We start from the raw sequence: 24211 nt of genomic DNA on the forward strand, positions 1-24211 counted from the left end.
TATTTTATTTTGTTTAATTTCATTTTGTTTAGTTTAATTCTGTTTTATTTTATTTAGTTTTACTTTATTTTGTTTTATTTTATTATTTTATGTTGTATGTTATTTTATGTTTTATGTTATTAATTTTATTTTGATGAGGGAACAATGTAATATAACATGTAATAACTTCGCTTTGCACGACACCCCATTTCAGTAAATTGACAAGAATTATTTTTTCAAAAGCGCTTTTCTTAACAACAGCAACTTGAACTTGAACTAAACATTTTTACTTTTGTTTACAATAAAAATATAAGATATCAAAAACACATAATAGGCAAAGAACCAAAATATTCCAAAAGCATAGAGTGTAAAGTGGTTGCCGACACACACAGATAAAAAAGATAAGAATAGTAAAATAGTGGCCCTTTTGAGAAATGCCTATAATCCAACTTTATTTCTAATACACTTTAAAAACAAAGCATCGGATTAAAGTGCAGTACACAGCAATAATTACAAAAGACGATAAAAAACAAACAGAAAGCAAAAAATATAAACACATAAAAACACATTGAACACTGTAAACGTCTGTAGAAGAGCTGAATTTTAAAAGCCGATTTAAAAAATAGAAGGTACATTCCACAGTTTTGGACATGCAACAGTGTTTTTTCCTTCCATTTTGGGACCACTAAGAAGCTACATGTGTTTTATTTTACACATATATCAATATAAGTATGTTTTATTAATTAATAAAGTTGAGGTTTTCATCATATCCAGAATCATGTGATAACCGGGTTAAGACTCGTGTGCATGTTAACGCTGAATTACATGAGCCCTTGCCCTCATATCTGAACTTCATGAAATTGTAGAACATATTTTATACAGTTTATTGATGCTTTACAGTGACATGATGCTGGGTGTATGTGTGTATCTTTATGGAGGAATGTTCATCAGTTTAAAAGTGGAAAAAAAAATCCAAAAGTGCACAAAATGATCACCCGCTCAAGTGCCCACGTCCCCACGAACGAATGTGAGGTCCCGAAGTGAGATCAGCCCACTCTGACAAGAAAAAATTGAAAGATATTTACATAAAAACATTTTTAAAAAGTTTGACCACATCACAAATGGTCATCAGTTACCATGGTGACACAAAGCACACAGCAAAAATATAATGTGTCCAGACATCCCTTTTTACACGGGACAGTCACAGTTTTGAGCCCTGTCCAAGCAGATTTATCTAAAACCAGTGATATGTCACAGTTTTACACATGAAATGTAACTATTTTTGACCAATCTGATCTCTGCCAACTGTAAAGAGAGGCATACATTCTAGCATACATTCTACATTCTAATAACCAAAATATCGTGATATCGTATCATCAAAGTTCTCAAAATAATATTGTGGACCATCAAAATATATTGAACAAACTGTGAAAATTTCAAATGTGTTGCATAAATGAATTTCCTTCCTCTGAACAAGCAACAAAACTGTAGCTGTAACAAAATTATTTAGTAAAATAAACCAAAAAGCACCCACGCACTTCTCCCAACGTGAGAGATAAAAAAAATAACAAATATAAAATAGCTACAACTTAAATGTCAAACTGGAACTACCGGTCCTGTTTTAGTCCTGGTTAAGTCTTGTTTTAGACCTGGTTTAGTCCTGTTTTAGTCCTGATTCAGCCCTGGTTTAGTCCTGTTTTAGTCCTGGTTTAGTAGTCCTGGTTCAGTCCTGGTTTAGTCTTGGTTTAGTCCTGTTTTAGACCTGGTTTAGTCCTGTTTTAGTCCTGGTTTAGTCTTGGTTTAATCCTTTTTTAGACTTGGTTCAGTCTTGTTTTAGTCCTGGTTCAGTCCTGATTCAGCCCTGTTTTAGATCTGGTTTAGTCCTGGTTTAGTCCTGGTTTAGTCCTGGTTCAGTCCTAGTTTAGTTCTGTTTTAGTCCTGGTTTAGTCCTGATTCAGCCCTGTTTTAGATCTGGTTTAGTCCTGGTTTAGACCTGGTTTACATCACACGCCCAGGGAGCTGCATAGAATCAATTATCAGAAAATGGACTTAAATGCGTTACACGTTTTGAAAGTTTCCCACAGCGTCCTGATCTTTACCCGCGTGCCGTTCGTTTAAATCCTGTACAGCGGCAGCGAGCTTCTCCGCGCTCCGTCCGCTGCAGAAGTTTCCGCGCAGCAGGACGTTGGCCACCGTTACGCCGCCGTTCCCTTCGTTTTGGTGGAGACGTCTGCACAGCTTGTTCAGATCCTTCGTCAGACAAAACGCTTGACAGGCCTTCAGCTCCGGGGCCACAGCGGCGCTCTCCCCGAAACGCACAACCCAGAACTTGGCCAGCTTCGAACTGTCCTTCGCCTGACCCGCCACTAGGTTCAGGGCCAGGGGGTACAGGTCCTGGGCTGCTGCGGGGATGCTGGCTCCGGGGATGGACCGAGGCTGGGGAGACACACAGACAGAAGAATTGTGACTTTTTAAAGGAACTGTAGGTAAAGTGTGCTCTTAGTTTTTGAAAAAGTGCTACAATCACAACTGAACTGTTGTTACCAGTGCTGTAAAGGTGCATTGTGTAACTTTTCTGGTGGAGAATCTGTCAAATGCTTTTGTCCACGGAGTTATTGTTGGTCTGGAATGTTTCACAGTATGACATTAAACCTTTCTATCTTCATGAAGACCAAACAAAGTTACAGGTCAGATCTGTGGAGAAGTGACCCTGCTCACAGACCTGGTTCAGCCCTGGTTTAGGCCTGTTTTAGTCCTGGTTTAGACCTGGTTTAATCCTGTCTTAGTCCTGGTTTAGACCTGTTTTAGACCTGGTTTAGTCCTGTTTTACTCCTGGTTTAGACCTGTTTTAGTCTTGTTTTAGTCCTGATTTAGTCCTGTTTTACTCCTGGTTTAGACCTGTTTTAGACCTGGTTTAGTCCTCTTTTACTCCTGGTTTAGACCTGTTTTAGTCTTGTTTTAATCCTGATTTAGTTCTGTTTTACTCCTGGTTTAGTCTTGTTTTAGTCCTGGTTTAGACCTGTTTTAGTCCTGTTTTAGTCCTGGTTAAGTCTTGTCTTAGTCCTGGTTTAGACCTGTTTTAGTCCTGTTTTAGTCCTGGTTAAGTCTTGTTTTAGACCTGGTTTAGTCCTGTTTTAGTCCTGGTTCAGTTCTGATTCAGCCCTGGTTTAGTCCTGTTTTAGTCCTGTTTTAGTCCTGGTTTAGTCTTGGTTCGGTCCTGGTTTAGTCCTGTTTTAGTCCTGGTTCAGTCCTGGTTTAGTCCTGGTTCAGTGGAGAAGTGACCCTGCTCTCAGTCAGAATCCCTGTTTTTCTTATTGCTATAAAATCACCTGTAATTTAATAAATGTAAAGTAGAGCTGTTTAATGCCACACTGTGGAACATTCCAGGCACAGCAATGACATATCCATAAAAACAAACAGGAGGCAGACCCAACCAAAACTTTACTTAGTGCACGTTTACAGGATTAAAATTCCATAAATGTGACCTAACAGCAGATACAAAGCAGCCTGCACTTTCGTAGTTTCTACAATCATAACTAAACCTGTCAGATGTTGAGAACGCTGCCAACTAATGGAACTCAGTTTTCCATTAAAATGTTTGTTCTTGTTCCTGGATTTAAAAATGATTTTCATATTTCGTATTGAACTTGTATACTCCCTCATTTATTTTCTTCATTTCAATAATGTACAACATTTCATGTGAAGTGAACTCCTCCTCAAACCTTGTGTAAATCTTTGCAAAAGCTGGAAATAATCTGTTTACATACAGGTCATATGCCTCTGGTCTTAATAGGCCGTGTAACTTCAGAACACGTGTGATGGAATTTTATACTGTGGAAAGAAGAAGTCTTTGTGTAAATGAATGTGATTTCTACCTGAGACCAGACCAGTCGTCAGAATGTGTAAAGGCTCAGCAGACAAACTGTCCCCACTCAGGAAGCCCTTTGTTGTCTTAGCTGTCCTCAAATGTATAGTTGATTAGCACAAGGCTGTGAAACAGGTCACTCTGCTTTGATATGTATGCAGTGTTGGGGAGTAACAGATTACATGTACCAGAGTTATGTTATCAGAGTACAAATTATGAGTAACTGTATTCAGTTACAGTTACTGTTTAAGTGAGTGGTAATTAGATTACAGTTACTTAATAAATAATAAATGGATTACACAGCGGTATTTTCCTGTTTTCACATTTTGGGTTATATCCCTTTTTTTTCTCGGTAATTCCACTCATTGCCGGACACTAAACCAGGTCTAAAACCAGGTCTAAACCAGGACTAAACCAAGACTAAACCACGACTAAACCAGATCTAAACCAGGTCTAAAACCAGGTCTAAAACCAGGTCTAAACCAGGACTAAATCAGGACTAAACCAGAACTAAACCAGGTCTAAATCAGGTCTAAACCAAGGTCCAAACCAGGCCTAAACCCAGGTCCAAACCAGGACTAAACCAGGTCTAAACCAGATCTAAACCAGGTCTAAACTAGGACTAAACCAGGACTAAACCCAGGTCTAAACCAGGACTAAATCAGGTCTAAACCAGGTCCAAACCAGGGCTAAATCAGGATTCAACCAGGACTAAACCAGGGGATGCCCAGAGAGGAGTGACATACTGCTGGGGAGGAGAGGGGAGGAGAGGCTTAGGCCCTGTCCATATCTGCAGTAACAAGAATAAACCTTGGTCTGTATTCCAAAAACTGGAATCATCAAGAGATATATAATTTTTTCCACAACATGAGTACAGACTAATACTGCATCGAACCAGACACTGTGGGACTCAGGAACACTCCCTGCAGTTGATCTGGAGATGACTTTCTAAACTGTAAACTGTGAATCTTTTTCTTTGTACGCAACAAATCTTTAAAAGAGGTTTTCGTGTCTCCGTCCTGCCTCTCCCCAGTACGATAATAAATGAGCCCAGATTTTTTTGTGAAATCCGATGTTTTTGCGAGGTTGTTCACACTTCCAATTAAATGCTACTTGTATGTGATCTCCAGTGTGAACATTAAACGGCCCAAAAGTGTCCCGCATGTGCACTGGAGACACGACGACGTCAACCGTAGCGAGCGTGCTCTGTGTTTACGGAAGTTGTCCAAACATGGACACGAGCATTGAGCACCTGGAGATTTTAAAGTTCCTCTCGTACCGGAGCCAGAACATGAACAACCTACTTGTTTTAAGGAGGAGATTGAGAAGGAGAAGGATGAGGTTTTTGGCCGTGGTGTTTTGTGGGACAGTCCGTTGAAAGGAACGTGTGGATGTGGAGATGTAGCCAAGAGTGGTGAGTGGTGATGTGCTTCGCTTCAGTGACATGGAGTTCATTAACAATTTTCACCAACTTCAGCGCAGAATAGTGACGTTTGTGGCTTGTTGATAACGTGTAGGTCGGATGAATGTCCTTTGGCCGTTCAGACTGAAGTCACATGTCAAAACATCGGATATGTATCGGTTTTAGGACCACATATCTGGGTCGCATTTTAAAAAATCAGATCTGTGTCGTTCAGACTGTCATTAAAAGATCAGATACAGGTCACATAGGCTGCGTTCAGACTGCAGCCTGAAGTGACCAAAATCCAATTTTTTGGCTTCTATGTGACCTGTATCTGATCTTTTAATGACAGTCTGAACGACACAGATCCAATTTTTTCAAATGTGACCCAGGCCACTTGGATATGTGGTCCTGAAACCGATACATATCCGATCTTTTGACATGTGACTTCAGTGTGAACAGCCAAAGCGCATTCATCTGACCTACACGTTATCAACAAGCCACAGACGTCACTATTCTGCGCTAAAGTAGGCGAAAATTGTTAACGAACTCCATGTCACTAAAGCGAAGCACATCTCCACTCACCACTCTTGGCTACGTCTCCGCATCCACAAGTTCCTTTCAACGGACATCGCTGCCGCTGTCCCACAAAACACCACAGCCAAAAACCTCGTCCTTCTCCTTCTCAATCTCCTCCTTAAAACAAGTAAATTGTTCATGTTCTGGCTCCAGTACGAGAGGAACTTTAAAATCGCCAGGTTCTTAATGCTCGCCTCCATGTTTGGACAACTTCCGTAAACACAGCGCACGCTCACTGCAGTTGACATCATCGTGTCCTCTAGTGCGCATGTGGGACACTTTCGGGCCTTTTACTGTTCACACTGGAGATCACATACAAGTTGCATTTAATTGGAAATGTGAACAACCTCGCAAAAACATCGGATTTTAGAAAAAAATCAGAATTGAGCGTTAAGCCCTGCTGTCTGAACGTAGCCATAGAAGCCAAAAAATCGGATTTGGGTCACTGATAGAGCCCTATCTGTCATGTGCTCATGTGTCTCTGGACTGGGTGAACTGAAGGCATGATGAGTTAAAAAGGAATCCCAAGGAGTTAACTTTGACTTATCAACATCAAAACCAACCTGGAGGAGAGAGACCAGATAGAGGGTTCCACATCACTGCTTTAAATGGGAGGAGAAATGTTCATGAATGTAGATAGTCAGGAAATTGAATCTTATCTCAGGGATTTGGGAGCTGCTTGGGGGGTAACTGCTGACTGTGTGACATAAGCTTCTTTTACCTTCTGTGGCCTCTGACTGTGCACTTTTTAAATGTTTTAGAAAACGTCAGTGTTTTGGCTGACGGGGGCGGTCTGCGGTTTGGAGCAGAGTTCAGATTGGAGGAAAAACAGTGGTTATATTATTGTGTTAAATGGGAAAAATACTGTTTTTTAAAAGTGCACTGTGTAACCTTTTGGTTGGTGGTCTGTCACCTGCCTGCTTCTTGGTCAGGTTTGGTCTTGTTGAAGATAAAAACACATTCCGTACAAACCAGACAAAGCAATAACATCTGCATGAAGAAAAAGGGTTTAAATTTTGATCGCAATTTTCAATGTGTGTGTCAAACGATCTCCAAACTCATATAATCGAGTTCAAATTGAGTCAATTTAAAGTAAAATATAGAGATTGTAGAATAGCTGTATATAGAGTTTATTTTGGATGCATTTATGTTTTTTCATGCCTTATTTCATTTTAAAAGTATATTTTATAAATTTTAAGTTTTATACATTACAAAACTGCTCTAAGGTTCATATTTGTAGCCTATATTTATTTAAGTTTTTTAAGTTTTGCGTAAATTATCAATAACAAATAGGGGTGTAACGATACCCAAGTCTCACGATACGATATTACTACAGTATGAACCTCACCTTTCACTATTTTTCAATTCTGTTGGGGAGGGAAACAGTTTGAACGGAGGTTTGCAGTCACACACATCTGATTCCCTTTTAGCATTTATGAAGTTCGCAAACAAATTTCGTTTTCCGGTGTTAGGACATCCAACAACCACACAATTACAATATCCGAATCCCAAAACTAAAATATGACAATATCAGAACCAGAAACAAAAGCGATATGGTTCAAAAGACTAGAAAAGATCGGCTTTGTCAATAGATACATCCCACTGGGAAATCAAACATGGAGGTTTGATGCTCACTTTTTCCAAAAATCCTTCCCAGTATGCATTGCACAGTGACCGAAGTCCGAAATTCTTGATACATCTATTGATCACAGGCTCCTTTAAATGTGCTGTTTGATTCCATTTAGAATTTTTTTCAGACTTGAGTTTTCAGACAAACTTAAAACTTATTTTGATAGGGTGACTAAATTTTCTAAATAAAAAAACTGGGACACCCTTGGTTTATGGCGGTTGGTAATAATCAAAACTGTGAAACAAGTGCATAATTAATAAAAATAGTTTTGCATTCGGCCCATTCACGACCAACATAAGCCAGTACAGTCACACTTTCTTTGTGTTTTGGTCGTTTTTAAGCAGTTTTTCTGTCTTTTACTGAAACAAATTACAATTTATTAGGGATGTAATGATATCCAATTGTCACGATACGATATTGTCACGGTATGAATCTCACGGTACGATATTTATTGCGATATCATGGGAAAGCTCACGAAATGGTGAGGCTCAAGATGTAGTAATATCCAAATCTCTCTTTACGATATTTTCACGATATACATCTCACGGTACGATATTTGTTGAGATATTTTGTGGAGGCAAACAAAACTGTTAATATGTTACTTTTTCCCTCTTAAAATGCCTTGACAAGACTTAATCCAAAGACTTAAAAGTGCTTAGAACTGTTATTTCTTCATGTAGTCTGGACTAAAATGGAGCAAAGGATCATGGTCTATGTAGTTCCCTCTGTCTTTTTTACTTATTGCTGCACCATAACTCTTAATTTAAGAAAAGAGACTTGTAATTCGATATATTGTGATGGTCCACGATATTATTGTGAGAACTTTGACGATATGAAATGCTGAATAAATGCATAGTGTAATAAAAAAAAATCGTTTGAATAATTGTGATTTCAATATTGACCAAAATAATCGTGATAATGATGCAGTATATCATTTTCAGTGTTGGGGAGTAACAGATTACATCTACTGGAGTTATGTTATCAGAGTACAAATTATGAGTAACTGTATTCAGCTACAGTTACTGTTTTAATGAGTGATAATTGGATTACAGTTACTTTGTTGAAATAAATGGATTACACTGTGGTATTTTCCTGTTTTTACGTTTCGAGCTATATCCTTTTTTTTTTTTTTTTTTTTTGGTAATTACACTCATTGCCGGATACTAAACCAGAACCAAACCAGGTCCAAACCAGGACTAAACCAGGATTCAACCAGGACTAAACCAGGTACAAACCAAGTCCAAACCAGGTCTAAATCAGGACTAAACCAGGTCCAAACCAGGTCCAAAACAGGTCTAAATCAGGACTAAACCAGGTACGACCCAGGTCCAAACCAGGACTAAATCAGGATTCAACCAGGACTAAACCAGGTCCGAACCAGGTCTAAATCAGGACTAAACCAGGTCTCAAACAGGATTTAACAGGAGTAAATCATGCTGCGTGGACCGTGTCTCCTCGTCTTCTATCAATAATATTTTTAATATGGTTAAGTAAAGACTGGACTTTTTCATTTTCTTTTAGCAGACAAAACTTCTTATGTTACTATATTCTAGTCTTTGCTTCTCTACAGCAAATCAAGTAATCGAAAGTATTCAGATTACGTTACTCACTTTAAGTAATTTAATGGATTACGTTACAAACTACATTTTGGGGTATGTAATCTGTAATCTGTAGGGGAATACATTTTAAAAGTAACCTTCCCAACACTAATCGTTTTGTATCATGCTTTTGTATATTTATGGAGAATTGTTGTGTGGGAGCGTGGATGACATCCAAAAGCTCTTTCAGCAAAGTCGATTTTTGCTAACACCAACTCTTTAAGGCAATTTAGATTTTATACATGTCAAAATGTGGAATGTATTCAAATTTATATCTGTATTTTTCCAGGCAAAACATTAAGAACAAGGTTTCATTGCGAGTATTTATTCAACCACACCACAAACCGTTCCTGCCAACATCTAACCACCACGAACCCGCATGAACTCCTTTCTGAAGAAAATGTTTCACATGACACAGCAGTGAAATGGAACACTGAGACACTGAGGCTATCAAGAGAACAAAATGATCTGGCACATGACCGACACCATGCAGCCAGAATATTTTAGGTATCGACTGGCAATACACGCATCAAGAATCTCGGACTTCCGGTCATTGCGCAGTGCATACTGGAAAGGATTTTCCAAAAAAGTGAGCATCAAACCACCATGTTTGCTTTCCCAGTGGGATGCGTCTATTGACAAAGCCGATCTTTTCTAGTTTTTTTAACCATATCGCTTTTGTTTCTGGTTCTGATATTGTCATATTTTAGTTTTGGGATTTGGACATCGTAATTGTGTGGTTGTTGGATCCTAACAGCGGAAAACAGCTCGAGAAATTTGTTTGTGAACTCCATAAATGCAAAAGGGAATCAGATCTGTGTGACTGCAAACCTCTGTTCAAACTGTTTCCCTTTCCCAACGGAATTGAAAAATAGTGAAAGGCGAAGGTGATGGGTAGGATTGATCCACGGGAAGGACGAAAAAGGTAATCTTTGACTGCCTAAATTAACCCCGAGTTTGCCGCGAACATTTTGTATGTGGAGCACCATCAAATCAAAATGCTCGCTCAATCTCAGTTACGAATTTAAAAAGTCAACGCCAAAGCAAAAGGCACCAGCTGTTCACCAAGAAACACCTTCCACTGCAAAGCGACCAAGACGTGATGTTGCTGTAAAACCACAAGAACAAGAAAGTGCGAGCTCAGTCTGTTTGTCTTCTGCACCCCTCGCTTAACAAACGGGATCCCGCTTATTTATTTCAGATGAGCTAAAGAGGCTGCTGTATCTTTATGTTGGAGCTATACTGCCTGTCACACAGCAGACTCTTCCCAGGTACTGTATTTTTCGGACAAGAAGTCGCACTTTTTTTCATGGTTTGGGTGTTTCCTGCGACTTATACTCCGGTGCGACTTATATATTAAAATTTTCACACTGACAGCCGAGAAAGGACGCGAGAGGCTTGAGTGCCAGTATCTGCTACTACTTCTGTACCACTGTCACTTGGCTCTACTGCGCTTGTCTCCTGCAGAAAAAGCCGCTGTCCTGCTGCAATTGGTGAAATATTCAGCCAAAAACAGTAATCTAGCAGCAAAAATAAAGTTTAGAGTGAGTGAAAAACTTGTGAGGGACTGGTGGAAGGCGGGGATGGAGAACACAGCTTCACAGAAACCAGGAGGATGCACCATGCAACTTTCCTGAAAGTCTGGAAGGCTGGAATAATTCTAACTGGAACTGATGCTGAGTCGGACGACAGCGACACAACAGAGGAATCGGCGTTCTGTTTACCTCCGGAGATCACGGAGTTGCTCAGAAGTGACACCGAGGATAAAGAATTCAATGGATTTAGTGATTTGGAGTGAGATGGAGAGTTTGGTAAACTTGTTCTGTTCTGTTGTTTACGCTATAATTTGCCTTTCAAAATGAAATGTCGGTTCCTGGTCTCTGATTTTATAAAATAAATTCCCCCCAAAAAGTGCAACTTATATATATTTTTTGTCTTCATTACGCATTTTTTGGCTGATGTGACTCAAACTCCAGAGTGACTCAGGGTCCAAAAAATACATTAGTTCCTGACACTGAACTCACCAACCGACTGTGATAAAAAAAAAACTGAAGTAAATGTGATCAGCAGTAAAATGAAGACTGCTTACGTACGTGCTGTTTGGAATCATCTGGAATTTGGTGCCTTATTTGTTCTTAATTGCATGTACTCAGTGCGCTCGGAGTTGTGTGTCAGTGGGGAACTGATGAAAACTGAGGTCTGGTTGGAATTGTTGATGAGAGGAAGATAATGGAAAGCCACAATGACACGGAGATGAAGAAAACTGGGACATTTTCAAATTTTTCCTAGATTTTGTCAGACTTACTATCTCAGAGCCCATCAGAAGTTGTTTCCAAACATCGTGGTTTGTGACGGAAGCATGAATAAAGCCTACGGGGCTCAACAGAGGGTTCATAGATTTTCCAATTAAAAAATATAATAAAAAGCTTATTCGGGGCTAATCAGCTACATATTAACTGTTAACTAAACAAGATCTATAATTTTCTTTAAAATCTGTTACTGAAACTTTATAAATCACTGAGTTATTAAAATATTTCACAGGATCTTGCGTTTTAAACTGCCTTTTTGGACACATAGCTACTCAGCCTTCGAAATGCCTTTGAACTTTAGTCTATGAATGAAAAATTGACTTTTAGAACCAGAGCGAGCGGTCACTCAGGAGTTTCATTTCCTGTTCTCTGTCAGGGGGGAAAGGCACTGAGGAGCCGCAGCGTGGAGGTCGTCCGAACACAATTTATGGATCTCTGGGAGCCACAGCGGACACAGCGTTTCTGAACTCCTTTATGAATGTTATGTTGTTGTGTTGGAGAATTAGTGACGTAGGTCTGTGGGCAGTGATGGAGTGAGCAATTTAGGGGCCCTAGGTGAACTTGAGTTTGGGGCAGTTGCTATAACGCACTGCTGTTTTTTTGTTTCTTCTTTAAAATATATTTATTGTCTGTTGCACATCTCTATTTATTTGAATTACGGTGGATTGGAAACTTGTCTTATTAGTTTGGTCGCCTACTACATAACCAGAACTGAACGTAGTTTTTATTTTGCTACTATAATTATATTTTTGTTTACATCCATTACATATGATTATTATTGTTATTTTTCTTAGGATTATTTTTTATATTGAGAGAAAATTAAATTGCTCTGAGTCCTCAGCCATTAGTGGCACTAAGGGCGATTGGTTGGGGGTCCCTCCAGGTTTAGGGGCCCTAAGCAGCTGCCTACTTTTACCTAATGGTAGCGCCGCTTCTGCCTGTGGGCGGAACCTTGTACAGGCTTGTACAGCTAACCATAAGAAGGGTTCACAGAGGTCCCAGGAGAGATCACTAGATTATTCAAACATACATGGATGACTCTAAAACATCTGCAGGTGTTTTTGATGAGAGAACAAGCTTCAAAATGTGGACTACCTCCTCTTTTAGACAGTATCAGGTACAGTGCCTTTCCATGTAGCTTCAGTTTTTATCACGTATATTCTCTAAAAAGACCCTCCCCCTCTCCTCGTCTTCTGCCCCTGGAGGCCTCACCTGTGGAGCCACGATGAGCACGGTGCGCGCCGCCTGGACCTGCTCCAGGAGCCAGCGCATGGGGCCCAGACTGGCCACGCTCCCCTGCTGCCACATGTCCACGGCCACGATGCAGCCTCCGTACTGCTGCAGGAACTCCACCAGAGCGCCCACCGCCCGCTGGAACTGCGTGCTGCCCGCCGGGTACACCACCAGCACGGGCACGAGCGGAACCATCGCCCCCGGGCCCATCTTCTTATATTCCACGGCGAGGCGGGCACCACACGCTTTGTCTGAGGAGACATGAAAATGAAGTAGGAATAATCAGTTTTATGGCTGAAGATCTGCCACCTGTCTGCTTTACCTGGAATGTTCCACAGTATGGCATTAAATGTATCTATCTCAATGCACACACAGGTGATGCCACGATTATCACGTTTCAGGTAAGATCTGTGGAGTGAGGACACTGCTCACTGGAACTACTGAAAATATCCATAAATGAACAATTTTAAGATTTTTAAGACCAGATTTTTTCTATGTATTTGAACAAAATTTCGCCAGTACAGATAATTATATAAGCAGCTCTCTCGAGGACTGCATCTAATTATGGTAGTTTACTGTCTGATAGTCAGGAAGTGCGTGTTAGCATGCTAGATGTTGTTAGCTGTACAGTCAAGGTGAAACTCTGCACTAGCCTCTAGAGTTGGGAAACAAACGTATAAACGCTTCATGTTGAATAATTCAGAGCTCTGAATGCAACGAAGGTAAGTGAGGAAAAGCTTTGGACAACTGCAAAAATTTATTCTGTTTTTTTACATTTCTAAGACACTAAAAATTAGGGACAGCGTCAGTGTTGGGCATGTTATTTTGAAAAAGTAAATTGTTATAGTTACTTCTCCCAAAAAGTAACTGAGTTTGAGAACGATTGCTGTGGGTTCTATGTTCCACACTCACACCTGCACAACCGAAGTGAGCCATGGCCAATGACGTCATCACGCGCTGTTTGTTTACATGTCGTACAGCAGAGAGAACACTTTAGCAGAGAAATAAGTCCAGCGGCAGAAATATCGACTAAATAGTGAGGCAGATATTAAACCTATATGTGCTCCCCCGTGAGTTTATGGATATAATAACAGCGGGGAGGAGTGAGGACAGCCGAAGAACTTCTGTCTCTGTCACAGTCATTATTGAACGTAAGAGTAGATTTTCCGCATGTTTGGCGGAGTTTATTCATAACATCAGTGCACCTGACAGGGCTTGTATAGTGAAGTTGTGCATGTGTGTGTACATGAGCAGCCGTGCCGTGTCCGTGTGAGCCAAGTCAGATGACAGCTTCGATGAGGAGCTTCAGTAACGCGCACTAACCACGTGTTTGTAACCATAACGGTGTTGTAACAATAGAAAAAGTAATTAGTTAGATTACCGTATTTTCCGGGCTATTAGACACGCTCTTACGCCTCCAACCCCATCAAAAAATGACTGCGCGCCCCACAATCCAGAGCGTCCTATACATGAATCCACTCGGGTGTCCCAGCACGACTTCAGTAAACTACAAAGCTGCACCACCCGCAGTGCACGCAAACACATACGGAGCAGACAGTGGCCGCGCAGAGAAAAACACCTGCAGCCACACTCATCACTCCACGCCGACGAGGAACGGAACGGAGGAACAAACCGAAAAAGCGAGTGCAATGTGCCACTTCTAGACACAACTGAACAACTGAGTCACTGCGAACACGCCGACAATCCAGCAGTCCCAGACAGCACCCTCCCTACACGCCACAACTGAACAAAGCCCAGAGTCACTGTGAACGCACCAAACCAAGTCCTACTGACCCATCCAACTGTTGTGTTTAGTTTAAAATCCGGTGCGGTTTATTTGTGAAAAACGTTCAAAAACAGACTATTTAATGACAGTGCGCCTTATAATCCAGAGCACCTAATAGCCCGTAAATTAAGGTAATTGTAACTGAAAAAATTAACGCCTTAATATTAGATTATATTTCAACGCCGTTATTCCCATCACTGGACAGCACTGTGGAACATTCTAGGCAAAGCAATCAATATCTCCAAAGAAACGTGTCCATGCTCACATCCTATTTGGAACTGGTGGGTTAGCTATGTCCATTTATATAAACAGGTTAAGGTTTTACTATGTGGAAATATGTGCCTTTTGTGTCGTTTTGTAAATGAAGCACAACAAGAAGGGCAAAAAACTTAAAAATCTGAGTTGAAATGAGTTCCTTTTGTGAGATGTACTTACATGTGACACATCCAAAGAGTAGGAGCACTACACAGAGTGCCAAGCCTCCACAGATGAACAACCAACCGCCAATGGGAGCAGACGAAGACTCCGTAGGGATGAGAACAGACGGGACTGCAACACAAGAGCAGAAGGTCAGCTGGGTCTCAAATGCTTCTGTATTATTGAATAGATGGTTCAGTACCTGGGGTGGTAAGTGTAGACAGGACAGGTACTTTGTAAAAAATATAAAAACATTCAGTTATAAAAAGTGAATAGATACATAAGCTTTAAAAATTGTAGTTATCTTGGAAGGAAATTACCTTCAGGACCATGTGTGGGATCTGAAAAAGAAAACATTTCGAAATGTAATTAAAGAAGGGTATTCATATTTCATTTTAAATAACAAACGGTTTTCATGGGTCCAACTCCGCTCCAAAACATACAGCAGACCGTGTTAATTTATGAAGGGAGGCTGCGGTCACTCTGGATCGTTTCAAAGAAGAAAACCTGATGTTAACTGGTATGAGTTAATACATGATGACAAATGAAGCCACACAATGAAGTCAAATCCAGGAAATCCCAGCCTCCGTGTCAGAGGGACTGATGACAAGTTTTTCTGAAGTAGTGACTTTTGTTTTCACAGCTGAAGTTAATTAACTTGGTAATTTCTTTGCTTATTTTTGGATCAACATCTAAGGCCAATACACTGCCATGGTCTTTTAAATTTTATATACTGTATTTTCTGCACTATATGATGCACTTAAAAGCCTTTAATTTCATCCACAAACAGCGCGCCTTATAATCCAGAGCACCTTATATATGAATTTATTTGAGTGTCTTACATACTGTGATTCCTTTTAATATCAAAATGCACCTGTCAAGAGACACGCCTACAACGCCCACTTTAAACTCAAGGCTATTATAAAGTTAAAGTGCGAGCTGCAAGGGAGCAGTGGATGAGAGAAGGTGAACACATATTCACCAAGACGGAGACAGCACAGAGCGACGCCACGACAGCTACTTTTGAGATTACTGGCAAAATCCGGTCCCCCCTCTCTGTATAAGAAGGGGGACCGTAGAGTGTGTTCCAACTGCAGGGGAATCACATTCCTCAGCCTTCCCAGTAAGGTCTATGCCAGGGTACTGGAGAGGACAATCCGGCCGATAGTCGATCCTCTCATCCAGAAGGAGCAGTGTGGTTTTCGTTCTGGTCGTGGAACACTGGACCAGCTCTACACTCTCCATCGGGTGCTTGAGGTTCATGGGAGTTTGCCCAACCAGTCCACATGTGCTTTGTGGATCTGAAGAAGGCATTCGACCGTGTCCCTCGTGGTGTCCTGTGGGGGGGGGGGCCCAGACCCCATACTCCCAGAGTATGGGGTCTGAGGCTCTTTGCTAAGGGCTGTCCGGTCCCTGTATGACCGGAGCAGGAGCTGTGTTCTCATTGCCGGCAGTAAGTCAGACCTGTTCCTGGTGCATGTTGGACTCCGATAATATTTGTAATTGACATAACAAGTGATTGCTTGTAGTTTTTTAAAAAGATGGTGTCCAAGCCGAATGCATCTTTGGCTCTTGAATTTTTGAGACTGCAAATGATCCTGTCCACAGTAGATTCAGATATTTCAGTAAATGTAAGAATTGGGGTCATGATGACAAGAGGCTTTGCCTGCTGGGTCACATAGACTACGTTCAGACTGCAGGGCTTAACGCTCAATTCGGCTTTTTTTGTGAAATCCGACATTTTTGCCAGGTCGTTCACATTTCCAATTAAATGCGAGTTGTATGTGATCTCCAGTGTGAACATTAAATGGCCCAAATGTATCTCGCATGTGCACTGGAGGACACAATGACGTCAACCGCAGCGAGCGTGCTCTGTGTTTATGGAAGTTGTCCGAACATCGATGCGAGCATTGAGCACCTGGAGATTTTAAAGTTCCTCTCGTACCGGAGCCAGAACATGAACCTGTTTTAAGGAGGAGATTGAGAAGGAGAAGGACGAGGTTTTTGGCCGTGGCGTTTTGTGGGACAGTGGCAGCAACGTCCGTTGAAAGGAACGTGCGGAGACGTAGAGTGGTGAATGGCGATGTGCTTCGCTTCAGTGACACGGAGTTCATTAACAATTTTCACCTACTTCAGCGCAGAATAGTGACGTTTGTGGCTTGTTGATAACATGTAGGTCGGATGAATGCGCTTTGGCCGTTCAGACTGAAGTTGCATGTCAAAAGATCGGATATGTATCGGTTTTAGGACCACATATCCAAGTGGCCTGGGTCGCATTTGAAAAAATGGGATCTGTGTCGTTCAGACTGTCATTAAAAGATCGGATACAGGTCACATAGAGGCAAAAAAATCGGATTTGGATCACTTCAGGCTGCAGTCTGAATGTAGCCATATTTATGAGGATTCATTTTATAACTGAACAACTACAGTGCTCTTCTCGGTGAAGGCTGTATCAAGTGGTGAAGTTTCTTGACTGCACCACATGTGCATATCAAACATTGAATTTAAAATATTTGTTTGAACATTGTTTAATGTTTAAAGGTAATACTCTGTGTGTCCTAAATAATGGGAAACAGATGTGTGCTTTTAGGGACATTTCTTTGCAGATAAGGCTAAGGAGAGAACCCAGGCTGGCGTTACCTAAATAAGACTTTGTGATTTACAGAGTGGGGTTTGTCACTTCCTTCAAAGAAGAAATGCAAAGACGTTTCAAGGACGATTCAAGGCATGAACCTGCTCAACATATTATTTGCATATTCATGCTGTTGTTTTATATCTCTGGGTTGAGGGAAACGTAGGCGTTCAGATCGCCTGATGTAAGTCCTGTGCAGATGTAGGCCGTCAGCAATTTGACCCAGAGCTCTGTATTAGAATTGTATTGGAAGGGGAATACATTTTTTGTGATTTAAATTGATTGATGCTAGTAATTTTTGAGACAACACACCTAACATCGGTCAATCCAAAATATGAATAAACCTCAAACCTGAATATTTACATAATACAAATGAAGTTTTGTCTTTCTTAGGAGAAAATCTATGTGTGCAGAATTATTGGGCAACTATTAATGTGCAGAATCATTACACAACTAAATGAAACATGAACATTTTCCATTCTCACTTGTTTATTTTCATCTGTCAGAACAGTAAACAACTCAAAATTCACAAATAAACATTTTTGACATTAAAATAATAATAATAAAAAAATATAGCCACTCCATTTAACAGTTTATAATCATTCAGTTTACAATCATATATTTATCAATATAACACATTACACACAAAAGTTTTCCTCTGTTTCCTCATTCAAATATTAACACTAACTCGAGTGTTTTTCAGATACAGGTTAGGAGGTTAGAGTTAGTGTTAGGAGGCAGGAGTTAGTGTTAAAAGTTAGTGTTAGGAGGCAGGAGTTAGTGTTAGGAGTTAGGAGTTAGTGTTAATTTAGCGTTCATGGCAACTCTAGTGCGTCTGCAGGGTATTGACTACCCCAAATTTAAGACTTTTTTAAGACCTTTTTAAGACCACTTAAATGAAAATTAAGACCAACATCGCACCCATTATGCGGGCGAAAAACACCAGATCCAATTCAAATAATGACCAACCAGTTACTGTAATTTCCGGACTATAAACCGCTACTTTTTTCTCACAGTTTGAACCGGCTTATACAACAATTCAGCGAATATATGGACGGATTCTTTGTTTGGCACATTGTTCATTTATATATTTGGTCTATGGTTTGGCAAAACAGCAGATACACGCGGGCTGATTGCAGAAAATGGCGCTGTCTGTGTTACACTAGCATACGATTTTGTCAGCGCTCTCAAATAGTTTATCGCCGTGTGATAAAATAAGTTATGATGCTAAATGAACATTAGTGAATGGGATACGTCTTAATGACCCGTATGTGTTAAATCAGGTAGGTGCGTAAATGACAAGAAGAAACGTCTCAGACTTCAGTAGCCAGACATCCACTCATACCTGATCGATACACCTATCCCCGCCCCCTGAAATCTGCTGAAATCCTCCAAGACACTGACATGATACAGACAGGACAGAGGCTCTTTCTGCAGGAGACATGCACAGTAGAGCGAAAGGGGATGATGCGCCGAGGAAGATTCTAGTTTGATTGTGTTTTGAACAGTTATTTTGCGCTTCATACATACATTGTCCTTATGGAAAACACATGAAGAAATGTAGATGATGCCGTGTAGTGACTATTTGTCAAATAAAAGTAACAAATAAAAGCGGTGAGCAAACTCAGAACTAAACATAACTCAAATAATCACCTATGGGCACCATGGGCATGTGGTTTACGCAGTACAAATCAGTGTCCATGACCAAAGCTGAGTTCCAAGATTTATTTCCAGTTTTGGCAAGCAACGAGGGGTACATGTTAAAGGCCTACTCCTGCTGCCTCTCCATTCGACTAGTAAAAAAACATAGGCCTACCCAGGTGCACTCTGGTCTACGTGTCCTACCTTCCTTTATCCCCTAGGTGATCCAGATTAAACCAAAATCAAAAAAGGTGCTAATGTAAATAATAACAACTTAGGCTATGTTCAGACAGCAGGGCTTAATGCTCAATTCCGATTTTTTTGTGAAATCCAACGTTTTTGCCAGGTCATTCACATTTCCAATTAAAAGCGACTTGTATGCGATCCCCTGTATGAACGTTAAACGGCCCGAAAGTGTTCCGCATGTGCACTGGAGGACACGATGACGTCAACCGCAGCGAGCGTGCTCTGTGTTTACAGAAGTTGTCCAAACATGGACGCGAGCATTGAGTACCTGGAGATTTTAAAATTCCTCTCATAATGGAGCCAGAACATGAACAACTTACTTGTTTTAAGGAGGAAATTGAGAAGGAGAAGAACGAGGTTTTTGGCCGTGTTTTTGTTGGACAGCGGCAGCGACGTCCGTTGAAAGGAATGTGTGGATGTGGAGACGTAGCCAAGAGTGGTGAGTGGTGATGTGCTTCACTTCAGTGACACAGAGTTCATTAACAATTTTCGCCTACTTCAGCGCAGAATAGTGACGTTTGTGGCTTGTTGATAACGTGTAGGTCGAATGAATGCGCTTTGGCCGTTCAGACTGAAGTCGCATGTCAAAAGATCGGATATGTATCGGTTTCAGGAGCACATATCAAAGTGGCCTGGGTCGCATTTGAAAAAATCGGATCTGTGTCGTTCAGACTGTCATTAAAAGATCAACAAAATAATCAACAAAATAAGCAAATAGCTCACACATGCAGATTTAAGTTAACGGTGATTGATGTGGCTGTGGAAGAAGGAAACAGAGCTGCTGCACGTGAGCTCAACATCAGAGAGTCGACGGTGAGACGTTGGCGATGGCAGCATGACAAACTGACTCAACTCAAAAAGACGACAAAAGCTTTCAGAGGCGATAAAAGCAGACGGCCCCAACTTGAAAACGTTTTTGAAGACGTGGACGTGGACGTGCGGCTTATATTCAGGTTCGGCCTACATATGTACAATTTTAAAATTTAGTTAAAATTTAGTTGATGTGGGTTATATTCAGGTCCGCTCAATAGCCGGGAAATTACAGTACTATATCTAGAATCAAAGAGCCACTGTGGATTAAACTTACACTTCCCCATGATCCATCCAACGTCTTCCTCCACTCGACTGATTGTTTACTCATTGCCGCCGCCGCCAGAAACCCAAGTAATGTTTGCGCATACTCCAAATTTGACATTCATTTACGTTACATGATTTCACGTTGTTTTTTTCCCTCCCCTCATTTAACATTGCACTGCAGTCCAGTTGAGTGTACAAAAAATTAGGCTAATGAAATTTCAGACTTTTGTGAAAAAAATAAGACTTGGACAGCATAATTTAAGAACTTTTTAAGGTCTTAATTAAGGAACATGAAATTTAAGAGCTTTCTAAGACCCCACGGCTACCCTGGTGGAATGAACGTCTGCATGCCCTGTTGGCTCTGATCTTCCTTTTCCTTTTCTTTCCCCTGACCTCTGTCATGTTATTGTACAAACGCAGGGAAACTTTCAGGGTCTTGACCTCATCTTGAAGGCTCTTGATCTTCTCCTCCAGGTTGCTAATCGTCCCATCTTTGTCTTTCAGAGTTACCTCTAGTTTCTCGTTCTTCTTTGTCTCCTCTAAGTATTTCTGCGCCTGTGTTTTTGCCTCTTGAACTGACGCTTCGCAAGCCTCCTTCAGAGGTTGAACCTCATTTTCTTCTTTGAGGCTCTGGTCCTCCAGCGCTTCCACAGCCGCTTCATCTGCCACATCTGTCAGAATAGTAAACAACTCAAAATTTACAAATAAACATTTCAGACATTTAAAAAGAAAAATCTGTGACCAATATAGCCACTCTTCTTCTCAAAAATGGTCATTCAAGGAGTTTGCCAGTTTCTTGATCTGTTGACGATCAGCTTTTTGAGCAGCAGCAACCACAGCGCTCCAGACACTTTTCAGAGAGGTGTAGTTTTCCTTCACTGGAAATCTTCCTTTTAAGAAGGGCCAATAGGGTTTATGTCAGGTGAGGAAGGAGGGCATGTCATTATTTTATCAACTTTAAAGGGACAGTCCGGAATTTTGGACATAGGCATCCCATGAATAGTCGCATGTTGAGGGACAATTTTCAGCAACAGAGGTAAGATAGGTGCGAGGTGATATCAGTCCGCCGCTGCTGAGCTTTCTATCAGGAAGTACAACTCACTGCTGCTGCTCAGACATAAATCCTTCAAATGGAAGGTCTGGTTTTACTTCTAAAATTATTCTGTCAACACAGACATCACATCGATAGTCTGGCATAATAATAGATTTGCTTCGGGTGTTTTATGGAGTGCGTTAGGGTTGGGCGGCAACAGTATCACTTTTATTACCGTCATTAAAAAAATCTACAGCTACGTAAAAAAGCGGCAGGACCTAATAAAATATTATAATTTATTGATACCTAAATGTGTTTACTCAGCACAAATGAATGTGTGATTGTATTTTCAATTTAATGCTATCATGATTTAAAACTAATAGTGTCTATGATGTTTCTTTTAGCTGTGTGGGGAGACGACGTTGGATTAGTTTTGTTCCGTTGTCATGTGACGCTCATAAGGGAGACCAAGACAAGACAGCAAGTCCGGCCGCAAGCGAGTTGGTCCCACCAGCCAAAAAAATACTAGTACTTCTGCAATTTGTCAGCAATTTGGCATCAGGTGTGCATTTGTTTATTTTTTACAGAAACAAACTTAAAACCACATGGCTCATTTGCATAAACTATAAAGCGTTGATAAAAACAGCTCTCTCCTTGTGCACTAATGTGGTTCAACTTCTGTTGGACTAAAAGGCACGACTCAGTGGAATATGAGTGTTCTTTCTGTGACAGCGGATGTGCTGCTGATGGTGAGTCTGTTCTGTGTGTGTGTGTTGGAGATGGTTCATGTGAAACTTTTCAGAGATTATAAGTCTGCAGGTCATACACACAGACTGTACAATGGTGCAGCTTCGTAGCTTACCAAAGTTGTACTAAAACATTTTGGTAATATGGTAATACCGTATACCCTGGTAAAATCCTGAGAAGATTTAATGGTATCAAAATTTGGATATCGCCCAACCCTAGAGTGGGTAAGATTGTTTTTAGTGACAGGATAACTATGACCATTGACATGCACTAGTCTAGCACCAGCGACCTCTGCAAATACAAGGACTGGATGGAATATTTTAAAAAATGTCTTCACATGTCTCCAACACTCTGGCTCCCTAGGAAATGAGGTCATATGTCCAAAATTCTGTCTCTTTAAGCCCTTTACAGACAGACAGAATACTTCGATGCTGTTGTTCTTCATAAAAGTCATGGTCCTCTTGAAAGATGCAGACTTTTTCCTGTACCCCTGCTTGAAGAAAGTGTCTTCTAAAAACTGGCAGTAGGTTTTGGAGTTCATTTTGAGTTAAGGTCCAACAAAGGTCCAACAAGCTCATCTTTGATAGTACCAGCCCATACCAGTACCCCACCTGCACCTTGTTGGCGTCTGAGTTGAAGTGGAGCTCTGTGGCCGTTACTGATCCAGACAAGGGCCCATCCATCTGGTCCGCCAAGAGTCACTTTCATCTCATCACTCCATTAAAGCTTTGAAAAATTTCTCTTCAGATATTTCTTGGTCCAGTCTTGACGTTTCAGCTTATGTTTCTTGTTCAGTGGTTCTCGGGTTTCAGCGTTCCTCACCTTGGCCATGTCTCTGAGCACTGAACACCTTGTACTTCTGGACACTCCAGGTTGCGTTTCTGGAATATGACAGCACTTGAAGACAAAGGGTTCCTGGTAGCTTCATGTCTGACTCTTCTCAAATCTCTTGTAGTTAATTTGCGTCTTTTTTTTCTCAGCACGTTTCTTGCGACACTGTTGACTACTATTTGCAACAAAACGTTTGATGGTTCTGTGATCACGCCCCAATATCTTTGCAATTTCAAGAGCATTTTTTACAGACATTTTACATTTTTTGACTTCTCAGAGACAGTTAAATCTCTTTTTTTCTGGCCCATTTTGATTGAGGAAAAGAAGCTGCCTAATAATTCTGCACACCTTGATAAAGAATTTTGATCTCCTCGTTAGACAAATACAAATCGCCATTTATGCTTAAATCCAATAAGAATTCAAGTTTATAGAGCTTGGAGAATATGCATAAAAATCATGATATCCTCAAAATACGCACATGAAAAATAATTGTGCACACAGTGAAGTTCAAAAGTCAGACCTACTATTACTGCGCTCTCTCTCTGTGTGTCTCTCTGTTTTTGTGTGTGTCTCTCTGTGTGTACGTGTTTGTCTCTGTGTGCGTGTTTCTCTGTGTCTGTGAGTATCTCTCAGTGTGTTTCTCTCTGTCTCTCTCGCTGTGTGTCTCTGTGTGTGTGTGTCTCGCTCTCTCTCTGTCTGTCTCACTGTCTGTGTCTGTTTGTGTGTGTCTGTCTCTGTGTCTCTCTACGTGTGTCTCTCTCTCTCTGTGTGTGTCTCTCTCTGTGTCTCTCCCTCTTTGTCTCTCTCTCTGTCTCTGTGTCTCTCTGTCTTTGTGTGTGTCTCTCTCTGTTTCTCTGTCTCTCTCTGTCTCTCTCTCGGTGTGTCTCTCTCTTTCTGTGTGTGTGTCTCTCTTTGTGCCTCTCTTTCAGTTTCACTCTCTGTCTCTGCGTCTCTCTGTTTATGTCTCTCTGTCTCTCTCTTTCTGTGTGTGTCTCTCTCTCTCTGTCTGTGTCTCTCTCTCTGTGTCTCTGTCTCTTTCTCTGTGTGTCTCTCTCTCTTTCTGTCTCTCCGTGTTTCTCTCTCTGTCTCTCTCTCTATGTTTCTCTCTCTGTCTCTTTCTGTGTGTGTGTCTCTCTCTCTGTTTATGTGTCTCTGTCTCTGTGTCTCTCTCTGTGTGTCTCTTTCTCTGTGTGCCTCATTCTTTCT

At 40.9% G+C, this 24211-nt stretch overlaps 1 protein-coding gene across 1 annotated transcript in view; it reads right to left on the reverse strand.

The window, feature by feature from the left end:
- Positions 1 to 404: 404 nt before the first annotated feature.
- LOC110174707 (uncharacterized) overlaps positions 405 to 24211 on the reverse strand; it is a 29807-nt gene continuing 6000 nt past the window's right edge. Inside the window, exons 7-12 of the mRNA XM_020940808.2 lie at positions 15119 to 15139; positions 15001 to 15030; positions 14817 to 14930; positions 12575 to 12846; positions 2079 to 2415; positions 405 to 1035 (exon numbers count right to left, since the gene is read on the reverse strand). Coding sequence (XP_020796467.2) covers positions 971 to 1035; positions 2079 to 2415; positions 12575 to 12846; positions 14817 to 14930; positions 15001 to 15030; positions 15119 to 15139 — 839 coding nt within the window. The 3' untranslated portion in view covers positions 405 to 970. The remainder of the gene's footprint in view (positions 1036 to 2078; positions 2416 to 12574; positions 12847 to 14816; positions 14931 to 15000; positions 15031 to 15118; positions 15140 to 24211) is intronic.

Source organism: Boleophthalmus pectinirostris, unplaced genomic scaffold (assembly GCF_026225935.1).
Source record: "Boleophthalmus pectinirostris isolate CB_2022bp ecotype Guang Dong unplaced genomic scaffold, ASM2622593v1 HiC_scaffold_8, whole genome shotgun sequence".
Classification (NCBI taxonomy): domain Eukaryota; kingdom Metazoa; phylum Chordata; class Actinopteri; order Gobiiformes; family Gobiidae; genus Boleophthalmus; species Boleophthalmus pectinirostris.